The following is a 12,195-nucleotide window of genomic DNA, read 5'->3' as shown; positions in this document are numbered from 1 at the left end:
AAAAGGGTTTAAGTATGCCAAAAATCTTAACCATTATGTACAAAACGATTTATTTTTATATAATCTCGTTTAAAAAATTGGTACTTAAGAATCGTGTTACGAACGATAGTTAAAGTAAAGTTTAATCTTAATGAATAAACTACATTTCAAGAAACATTCGGTGTAAAGAAATCAAAATTCACTTAGATCTATTTCAACTACCGAGTCTAGTTCGTGAATGACGGTAAAATTTAAGTTTTTTTATTATTCACAAACATTTTTTAAGACGTCATGATGTGTAAAGGGGTATAAATAATTTACTTTGACCGTTTTTCACCATCTAGTTTCGCTAAATTGAGTTAATGATTATGGTTAATGTTCACTTAGATTCCTTTCCATATAATTTTTTTTTTGTTGGTCAATGTTGTGCAAAACGGTGGAAGTCAAATATCAAAAAGAAAGTCCTGTAGAAGAAAATACATCTTAAAGGCTGATTATGAAATAATTGTGCAACAAAAACAAAAAATAAAAAAACAAAGATGGGGAAGTAAGACAAACAAGTACAACTGCCCTGTTGTTAGTACAACACTACTACAGTACAACAGTACAACATTACTCTGTTCAGTAACCATTCACAATTTCAACAGAGTAATTAAATATATTAAGTCACTCTTATTATTCTATTCTATTACATTGATATTATTCTCTTTGGTTTGTTTTTTGTACCATCAATCTAAAAAAAATGCAATATTTAGTTCCCAAAATGGTTTCTTTACACAACACAAAAGTTCAAAAAGATTTTAGCAACACTAGAGAAACTGCAGTTTAACCTTTTCACACATTCATTATTTTTGTGAAAAGGGATATAAGTTGTTTTTGAAAGCCAATATTTCCGTTACTTTCACATAAGTCAGGTTAATTTAAATGACAAGTTATAATTCATGACTTAAACTATCTAAACTAAAAACAAAAACCTAATTTTTTTAGAAACAATGCAGAGAAAACACGGTTTGAAACGTTTTTCGGCCATACTGAAAAATTACATTTTTTGAGTTTAACCCTTTTACACTGGAGGCACAGAAATGTAACCAATCAAAACACTTTCGCCTGGCGAGCGGCGTCCATGGTTCGAATCAGGAAGCGATCACATATTATATTTGCACTTTCCTAACAAATTGCTGCGTAACGCCGCTGTATCTCTGATTGCTTATTGGCTACTAATAATTTCCTGTTTATATGCTATAGTTACGTTTCCCTGTGTGGGTAGAAAATAATTCAAGAATTATTATGTAAACATATACCTAGAATAGTCAAGTTATAAAGATACAAGTAGGTACATTTTATACCTAAGTACATAGTTTTAGTCTGTAGGTATTAAAATAAAGATGACACCATCCAAACAAAACAAAAACCCCGTTAAATACATATGTAGAAAATGAGCAATTGATTACAATTTTGATGAAAAAAAAATGAAAATGATAAAAAAAACAAGAGATTAATTTTTTTAACTTCCAGTAAGTATGAGAAAGGTATTACCATTAGATTTTTTATATTTTATTACTTTTATTAGAAATATTTTTTTATAGCGACTATACACAAAAACGCAATATTTCACCGTCAAATCACAATTGTCTTGTTTCTCATAAGTAAGTACTTCAAGACGGCTTCAACTTGGTGGTGACGTCACGATCGAGATCGTTTAGAAGGGATTACCTACTGCATTTCGCGCGTAGAGTAAAATTGACATCCTTTGACTGTCAATTTTGACTTTAGTTTGGTCTAATGCAATGGGTCCCATATACTCGTAGACATATGACCCTCTAAAGGAACCTGCTCGACTGAGACGAGATTCATTAGGGTTCCGTACCCAAAGGGTAAAACGGGACCCTATTACTAAGACTTCGCTGTCCGTCCGTCCGTCCGTCCGTCCGTCCGTCCGTCCGTCCGTCCGTCTGTCACCAGGCTGTATCTCACGAACCGTGATAGCTAGACAGTTGAAATTTTCACAGATGATGTATTTCTGTTGCCGCTATAACAACAAATACTAAAAACGGAATAAAATAATGATTTAAATGGGGCTCCCATACAACAAACGTGATTTTTGACCAAAGTTAAGCAACGTCGGGAGGGGTCAGTACTTGGATGGGTGACCGTTTTCTTTTTGCTTTTTTTTGTTTCTTTTTTTTTGCATTATGGTACGGAACCCTTCGTGCGCGAGTCCGACTCGCACTTGCCCGGTTTTGATAAAATGTATGCTCGTTTTAAGCTATCTATAGGCCCCTAGTTGCCTGAAATAAAGTTAATAATTAATTAATTAATACTCTTTAATTAAACAAGGTCATTTAAAATAATGATTGAATTACATATACGATGATCAAACGTATTGTTTAAAGCCGCGCCGTGGCCTCGATCGATTCAGTGACTAATTAGATTAAGGTGACTCCTTTGTTACCGTTCGTCATACAAGGTTTTATAACTATTAGGCCCAGTTGCACCAACCACATTTGACAGACTGATCAACGTCAGCCGGCGCGCCCCGGCGCTTTACTATGAAACTTTCCATATATAAAAATTTTGCGAACTCTTTAACGATACGAACAGTTTGGTGCAACCGACCCTTAAAGCAGTTAGTTTTTAAAAACCTATACCTACTTCACATTTTTGGATATTATGGTCTATCAAGAAAAACCTCAGAAAGTAGCTTAATACACTAATATGATCCGGATCATTGCATATTCTTTTTTTGAACTGACCTGCACCACAATAGTACATTTCGATGCTAGTGCGGAAGGTATGTCATTACTTCACGAGTACCGAGATATCTTGCCACGAGCCGCAGGCGAGTGGCAAGACTCGGGACGAGTGAAGAATGACATTTCCGCACGTGTATCGAACGACGTTTTTTAATACAGTTGCGAAAAAATAAGAAAAACATTGTTAATCGTACACTAAACAAAAGTGGTAACAGTGACAGCTCGGTTAGACGTCGTCTTTAAGTATATTATATCTATGGGCGTTTGACAGCTATTCCGTTCCATTCAGTCAACTTATTAAGAACGGAATTTTCAATATTGAATATTAAAAAATAAACGTGTTATAATGACGAAGAGGTAAGTAATTAAATATGAAATATGTAATATTTTTCGTATTCTTACATTAACGGTAGGTTTTTATGCTGATTACGACGTTTAAAGGAAAATAATATTAACACTCATCAATAAGTAGTCGTGAATTGGAACAAATATAAATTTAAAAAAATTGGAAAAGTAAAAAGCACTAGTTCGAGATAACCAACTTTCCGCACGCTAAACAGCTACGTAAAGTAGCACTTTTTGAGCAACTGTATTAAAAATTATTTATTTGTATTTTACATAAACTGACTGGTTGACTGGTAAAGAATGCCTCATGGAATTAAGTTCTCCTTTTGTACAATAAGTTATTATTTTGTGCAATAAAGCTTTTAATTAATTAATTAAAGATAATATGTGAATCCCACATCCCACAACCTCCACCATAAAACTGCAAAGTTTTCATTTTACTGCAAAAAAATAAAACCCTAACACTTAACAATACGAGTACATATTATAAATTATTTTATTTTATTGTAATCTAAATTATTGTACACTAATCGTTTCGTAATTGAATATATAATTTTATTATGTAAATTCCATCAGTTCAGTACCTAAGTATAAAACTACGTTAAAACAACGCACACTTCGTTTTTACCTATCACACATTGCCCAATAAATCCTACAGCATAAAACTGTGATGACGTCACAAAATGGCTGCCGTGAAACAATAACTACCCTATCAAATCAATAGGTCTTAAGCGCCAATAATTCTATACTAAATCACGTCATTTTGGCATTGTTTAGGTTTTCTTATTTTAGATCCGAAGCACCTGTGCGCGTATTAAAGAAGGGTGCAAAAGTGATATATCGGCTTATATTGCTTGTCACCACGTGTAAGAAAGTGAATTATGTCTGGGTTTATATGTAGGTCGACAGTTGGGAAGGACATAGTGTAAATATTATGAGAAAACATATTTAGATAGATAGGTAAATTTACATGTATAAGTTGTATGTATATCAGGTGTATACAGGTAACGTCAAAGATTCAGATTCAGATTCAGATGATTTATTTATAAACACAAAGTAAAGTTTACACGTCAATTATCTTAAAAACTAGAAAACTATTTTATACAATATAATTTATGACTATTTACACTATACATGGAGTAGGCATATTATATGTATGTAGATAGTTTATAAGTGAGTGCAACGATCCCTTTGAAGAAACTCGTTTATACTATAGCATGCTAATTCAATGAGCATGTTTTTAAGTTTTTTGGTGAATATGGCATCGCTAGGCGAATTTTGAATGTCCACAGGGACACGGTTGTACAAGTTAGGTCCGACAACCTCGAGCATCGCGCGGGCCTTCGCTAGTCGTCGCCGGGGTGCCACTAGAAGGTGTTGCCTGCGTGACAGCCTTTTATTTCTGTCACCGTAAGTTTTATAATTTTGTAGGTTGCACCGAACATATTTACAGGCAGTTAGGACAAAGACGCAGGGCAAAGTCAGGATTCTGTGTTTCCTAAAAAGGTCCTGAGCCGGGTGATCAGTAGGCTTTCGGTCAATGATGCGCAATGCTCTTTTTTGCAGTTTGAACAGTCTATCCCGGCTAGCAGATGCCGCCCAGAGATCAACACCATGTATTAGAATGGAGTGAAAATAGCCAAAATAGGCTTTTTTTAAGTTTTCACTCGTTAACGTTGGTGCCAGTCTCGAGAGGGCATAGCACGCCGAGGACAGCCTGTCACACGCATAGTCGATGTGCGGAGACCATGTCAGCCCGGAGTCGATAAGGAAGCCCAGGTACTTGGTGGCGTCAACTTGTGGAACGGGAGTATTGTTTGTCACTATATTCAGTGGAATGTTACTTTTTCTTAACTTAAAATGTATTATATTCGTTTTTTCTACATTAAGTAACATTCCGTTTGCCGAAAACCATTTAGTCATTTGGCACATTACATGCCCTAGCTTAAGCCTTAATCCGTCTATGTCATCAGCGTTTACTATAAGGCATGTGTCATCCGCGAACATTACACACTCGGGGTCGCCACACGCGGCAGTAATGTCGTTAACCAATAATAAAAATAGATTGTTTCCCATTACCGATCCCTGGGGCACTGCGCAGCTTCCTATTTGTTCAAGGTTAGACTTAGTATTAAGCACGTAGGTGCTCTGTCTGCGGTCACTCAGGAACGAGGCGATAACGTCATGAAAGCCACCGGAGAAGCCATATATAGATAGCTTGGCGAGGAGAAGTTTGTGGTCAATCATTTCGAAGGCGCGCGACAGATCGCAGAAGATGGCGGCGACCTGCCGCCCGCCCTCGAGGTGCGTCATCACTCGCGTCACGACGTCGCGCGCCGCGTCCGAGGCGGATCGACCAGGCTGGTACGCGTATTGCTGACGGTTTAGGAGGTCGTTAGATGTAATGTGTTTCATTAATCTGTTACTTAATAAATATTCAAATATTTTTGACATTACCGGTATAAGTGAGATAGGACGGTAATGCTTAGGTACGTGCATTTCACCTTTCCCTTTGTATACAGGTTGTACTTTTATGTGTTTAAAAACATCTGGGTAGGTTCCATAGAATACACATTTATTAAACAACATTAAGAGCAGGGAGATGACGGTCGGAGGCAAATAGTCAATAATGCGGGTCGACATGTCGTTAATGTCCTTGGATTCCTTGCGTTTGATTTTTTTGCATGCGACCTTCATCTCATCTAGTCTAAACGGTTCAAATGTAAAGGTCGGACATCCAGCGGATAGGTATTGTGAGAGATATACTAGCGCGGTCCGGGTGCACAGGGTGGCATTGTTTATATTAGTATCAATGTAATACCGGTTTAACAGCGCGGCGGTGGCAGCGGCGCGAGCGCTGGTGCAGTCGCCCGCCGATTTGCTAACAAGTACATCGATAGCATTTCCCCTTTTATTTTTACATGTTTCTGCGGAAATAACGCGCCATATACTCCTACTCATATCGTCCCTAGCGTTAGATATGCGACCGTTAATAAAATTGCTACGTACTTGCCGTAACTTCGCCCAGTAGTCAGTTTCCAGACGTTGCAGGTCAGCGCGAGACTCGATGCTGTCGCTATGAGACATTAGGTTACGTTTGGTTTTTATTATATTATTACGTAATTTCCTTATGGAATCGTTGACCCACTTACTTACAGGTTTTTTAACTAGTTGTTTCCTTAAGGGAAAATACAGTTCAAAATAATGTTTGATCACATTCATAACCAATTCAATACCTTTACTTGGACATGATGTTTTTTTAAGTGTTTCTTCCCATTGATATAAATCTAGACATTTCGAGAAATTAGACTTCCGTTGTTCAGTAAATGTTCTTTTTAAAATATGACAATTTTGTGGCAAGGATTTATTTTGAATGTCAACAATAATATTTATACATAGATGATCAGACAAATGCATGTCGTAACAGGATATAGATTTTACATTTGATTTGATTATATTTGAATATGCATGATCAATACAAGTCTTACTGTTATTCGTTATTCTAGTAGGTTCATTAACTAACTGTCTGAAGCCAAACTGTTTTAATGTGTTTAATAAATATTTAGAATTATTACATTTAGTCATAAGGTCAATATTAATGTCACCGATTATTATTACATTACAATTTTGGATTACATTTAAATTTAGTAAATTGTTTAACATAGTCAGGTACAACGATACATCACCACTCGGCGGTCTGTATATACACACGATAACTAACTCTAGTCCTATACACTCAATTGCGCATACCTCGAACTGAGATTCCACAGAGAGGTCCGTTATTTCCTTCCGTTCTATGCATGGGATTTCCGGTCTCACATAAATACAGCTTCCTCCACCCGTCCTGGACAATCGGCAGCAATGAGCACGCAGTTGGTAGTTCAGAATGTTGGTAGCCAGTATTTGGTTGGATTGTAACCAGTGTTCCGTTAGGCAAAGTACGTCCACTTGCTCGCGTTCCTGGAGTTCCGCTTCCATTTTATAGGTCTTATTCGCGAGCCTATTTATGTTTTGGTGTAGGATGCTTATTGGAGTGGAACTGTGGGAGGTTTTGTTATTCGTTTGTGTCCTAAGTGAGTTGGCATGCCCTGACTTACTTGGTTTCGGGAGACCTTGTCTCCCTGGGAGAAGAAGAATAAGTAGTAGTAGGTACAGTCAGCCAAGAAAGTGGTTTACCACTTTTCGACTCTATCAATCAGATGATAGAGTCGAAAAGTGGTAAACCACTCTCTTGGCTGACTATACTACCGCACAGAAAAGAAACTTACAACAAAACCGAAGTTTGACAGCAATTCAGGGACGAATCATGCTGTCCCTTTTCTAATATGTATATGGCATATCCCTTTCGGCTATTTAGGGTTTGACAACCGAATCTGAGAATTGAAAACACATTCGAAATTCAAATATCTTGTTTTCAATATTTGAATTTCGACAAATTCAAGTCTCAGATTGATACAGGATATTTTTGAGTTCCAAAAACGGAACCCTTCTATTTTATCATGTTTATCTGTCTGTCTGTCCATCCGTGTGTCTGATTTTTTTTGTCTAGATTTGTCATAGCCAATTTTATTCAATAATTATATACGAATAGTACCTACACGAATGAAATTTCGACTGAACATGTATTTTTCAGCTGAAAGCTTAATTATTATTTTATAATCCTTTCTTTACCTACATAACTGTCTTTTAATCACCATTAAAACTATCTTATCTATGACAATGGAATATAATCGGGCAAACATCATCCGATGCTCAGCCGATAACCGGTACATAGAATACTTAGTGCGGTTCTTGGACTTGGTGACTAAGTGAAAATTGTCTTCGATATGATTATTCACACCTGAGTTTATGAACTGATAAAGTTTTACCACAAAAAGTTACATTTTATTACGCCATTAAAACATTTAGGTATGGCCACAGTGAATCTCAAGACTAATACGATGAGAATGAGCAAGTAAAGGTGACATTCCGATAGCAACTGCAACTGTATTACTGTTGCGCCATTACGGTTCGACGTTGACGCGAGCGCTGACACTGTTTGTCATTTCTAGACAGAGATTTTTCTAGCACAAACGAGGAGGCAATGCTAGTGACTTCCTTGCGATATTTTAGTCTATTCTATTTAAATGTGGCCTTTGTACTAGTTTAGTTTATTGATACTCGTAGGTATCAATAAACTAAAAATCGGAAGTAAGTCACTAGCGTTGCCTCCTTCGCGCTAGAACAATCTAGCTCATTTCCTAAATAAGATGCGGGAGCGAACGTCATTTTATCGTTATTTTATCAAGGAAATTGTCAGTGACATCGCTGGCGTCGATGCCGCAGCTGTAATGTAGCTGCAATTGCCATCTCAACGTCACTTTAGAAATAGGTACAGTGATAAGTTACTTCCACATTTAATATAGTAATAATAAAGACAACACTTTTTTTTGTAAAGCTAAGCTACCTATTAGAGAAGGATAGATACTTTTGACGCGTAGTCTCACGCGTAACTATGGATGCTGACTATACACCGCGCGGCGGCCATCTTTGTTAACCTTGCTTGCGTGCTACTCACTCGCGCAAGTGTACGAAGCGAGCAAGGCGAGCGTCAGTCAGGGCCGCGCCTCCGTTCCGCACGCCGCGTAGCCGCCATTTTGAAAACGTGTGAAAGCTACCGCGCCGACGCTATTTTGTTTTGCTAAACTGTTGTTAGTTGGAGACATTAAAATGCCGAAGATAAATCGTACTTATTGCGCAGTCTATGGCTGCCTTAGTAACAATATCAAGAATCCGGATTATTCATTCTTTTCGATACCTCGTGAAGAAGAAATGTAAGTGTCTTTACGTTGTCGCAATAAATATACCTCTTCAACTACTCAAAAGTATTTGAATAATAGGGCAAATGAGTTTATTTATTTAGGTCAGTATTTTAGAATAAAACTTATTATAAAATTGATTTAGGTAAAATTTGCGACATGACTTACCTACAGTTATTACGTATAGTCAACGGTAAAAATATGGGTGTAGTTAGACAACTTACTCAAAAATATGTCCCATAGTTCTTAATTCACTGACATAGAGTTATGGGACATATTTTTGAAATGATTTGTACACCCATATTTTTACCTACTCATGCGAATAAGAATTTTAGGAAGAGAGTACTTAGCCAGATGTTCTTAATTATTTTCAGTCGTGTACGCTGGCTACAAGTAATATGCCGAATGGACCTGACCAGCTATCGCTACCACCGCGTGTGCGAGGAGCATTTCAAGCCGGAAGACATCTTGGTCAAGGCCACCAGGAGGCTGCTGAAGAAGGATGTTCTGCCGACCTTGAAGCTGCCTGCTGTAAGTCTAACAGCCGTATTCGAACAATGAGATACGTCAATATACGTGGGATATGTCAGTGTCAGACAAGTGTCAAAAGTGACGTTTTCGTTTGAAGAAATGTCAATTTTGACACTTGTTTGACACTGACATATCTAATCCATATCGTTTCAATATCTAGTATTTGACGTATCTCATTATTCGAATACGGCAATAATACAGTTTACAAGCTTAAAAAATTGTTAAGCAATATATCACATTACTTTTAAATCACATTACTGTAATTTATTTTTGTAAACCTGTGTTGTGTACAATAAAGTGATTACTACTACTACTACTACTTTTAAGAGGGTAATCATAATTATTTTAGCAAATTTTAATAGTGCCGTATTAACCCTTCCTATGCCTTTGTCAAAAAATTGCTACTGAATTAAGTAATAAATAAATTATATGTTACAGTCCAAATTGTGTGGTAGTATACGGGACAAGGCAGCATATGAAAGGCTAAATACTAACTCCTTATGCAATAAGAATAGGTAAGAATAAGAATAATTTATTGAGAAAACCTTATTGCTAATGTTACATTGTGCGTGCCCTCCCACACCTCGTGGGAGGGTGCATTGTGTGTGATGTACCCTCCCTGACTATATTTTCAACTATATTTTTTTCACATTCAACTATATTTTTTACGGTGTTCTTCCCTGTTTTTCATCACTCGTTATGACTTAGTGTACTTATATAAATTTGCACTAGAAATAAACATATCTTGGAAACCCCCCCTCTCTTTTTAGGTCATCTCTTTAAATCAAGCTTGCTTTCTTTTTGAGATGTACATCAAAATTTTTGTCACAGAACGTTGCCGGTATCCAATCTCCTGCAGAAGAAGTAGAAATCAAGCAAGAAATAGAAGACTATTTCTCAGAACACGAAGACGATATACTGGAAACCCTGGAAAACAGAAAACGACAGAACGAGTCTGATCCTTTAGGTGAATCCAGCAAGAAAATTAAAGAAGAAAATCCAGACTCCGACGTACTTTTTTTAGATGATTCTCCAAAATCAATATTTAGTGAGATGATAGAAGAAATGCAGAAAACAGGGGGTTTTACTTCACAAATGAACGAAAATGAAATGGAAACTTCACAACCTGAAATGCCAATAACAGAAGCCACGCAGAAACTTACTTTTATACCTATTAAGCCTAAAAAATTACCCGATATGCCTTCAGGATCAAAACTTAAAGAGTTATTGACAGTAGATATGAAAATTAACCCGAGAGAAAAGGAGATTTTTCCTGTGGATTTCATGAGGTCTGTGTTAAGCTCACAGCAAGAGATCCTGACGATATTGAAGAGTCAGGTATTGCTAGAGAATCCTGATCCTGATTTGCTAAAGTTTCTCAGGTTGGTAGGATTGAAGCTTTCTCGGCTGTTTCACTTTGAAAGGAAAAGGATGCAGAATGAGATTATTAATATTTTAGATAAAAAATAACGTGTGTTTACTGACTAAGAGTCCGTTATCTCAAATATCTATTGATGATAAAATTACATTTTTAAAATGTACCTATGAGAATGAATAATTTCAAAAATATTCCTTATAAGTTCGTACCTAAGTTTCTTCACTTGTGAAAATTGTATTTTTTGTCTATGTTATTAAGAAGATGACATGTGATTTAAAATAATAATATATAAGTAAATGAAATACTTATCAATCAGATTTATCATTGTTTTCAGTCCCATAACTACTTTAGCTTTAGACAATAAAATTATGTAGGTAGTAGGTACACCAGACGCGGTTGTAAACTCGCTGGCTCAATATTACAGGGTTCTATGTTACATTTTCAAGATACTTGAAATTCGACTTCATGTCATGACAATGTTCAAATTTCAGTTCGATAAAAGTGAAACATAGAACCCTGTAATATTGGGCCAGCGAACTGTCAATCGCGATTCGTGATTATCATTCAATGTCACTCATTCCATCTACATATAATCATTTTTATTTCACAAACATCACAATTAGAAATATCAAAATAACAGAACACAAAGGTCCAAAAATAATTTGATTTGAGATTTATAATTCATTTCGTTGAAGATTCGCCTACGTAACATGTTTTTTCTTTACTCTGTGTTACATTACAAAACATTTACGTATTTGGGTTGGCAAATAAGTGCAACGGTTTCTGTCTGAAAAACAAGTGTTCGAAATTTTAGGGATCCTTCTTTTCTTTATGATGATACAACCGTTTCAAAAAAATGTGACTAAGTATCAGAATTTTATTAACTTGGTAACAAAAATACGATAGCAAACAGAATACAATTATTTGTATCCTAATCCCTGACGAAAACGTAAATAATAACTAGAGATGTCACGAATATTCGGCAACTATTCGGTAGTCTGCCTATTTGGCCATTTTACCGAATATCTGTAGCATCTACCTAAAAAGAAGAATTACTTACACAATAAAAATAACCAAAAACTAGGTAAGTATAATTAATATTTATTTAAAATGTATTCCTGGAAAGTTGTTAAATACGAAGACCCTTTTTGGAGCATTTGTTGATTACAAAATATTTAATTTTTATTATGAGTCTGATTTGATTGACTCTAACTACATTAATTAATTCTGTTCTATTTCTAATAACCTCTAACATGTGTATCAATTTCTATTTGTTTGTGGGATCATATCATTCATATCGTAGCTACAAAAGGCATGAACCACTTTAAATGCGGTTGTCGGCAAAGGATTTATCATGCACCTATGACTTTAATGCTCTAGACTGCGCTGTACAGTTTAATCAATTTTTATT

At 36.0% G+C, this 12,195-nt stretch overlaps 1 protein-coding gene across 1 annotated transcript; it reads left to right on the top strand.

Moving 5' to 3' along the window:
* Nucleotides 1-8,746: 8,746 nt before the first annotated feature.
* LOC134672668 (uncharacterized) lies at nucleotides 8,747-10,996 on the top strand. The gene is made up of 3 exons (XM_063530624.1): nucleotides 8,747-8,890; nucleotides 9,250-9,406; nucleotides 10,238-10,996. The coding sequence occupies exons 1-3, from the start codon at nucleotides 8,787-8,789 to the stop codon at nucleotides 10,874-10,876; spliced, it is 900 nt and encodes a 299-aa protein (XP_063386694.1). The 5' UTR covers nucleotides 8,747-8,786; the 3' UTR covers nucleotides 10,877-10,996.
* The last annotated feature ends 1,199 nt before the right edge of the window (nucleotides 10,997-12,195 follow it).

The sequence above is a fragment of the Cydia fagiglandana genome, chromosome 17 (assembly GCF_963556715.1).
Source record: "Cydia fagiglandana chromosome 17, ilCydFagi1.1, whole genome shotgun sequence".
NCBI lineage: Eukaryota > Metazoa > Arthropoda > Insecta > Lepidoptera > Tortricidae > Cydia > Cydia fagiglandana.
This window is presented reverse-complemented; position numbering and strand designations above follow the sequence as displayed.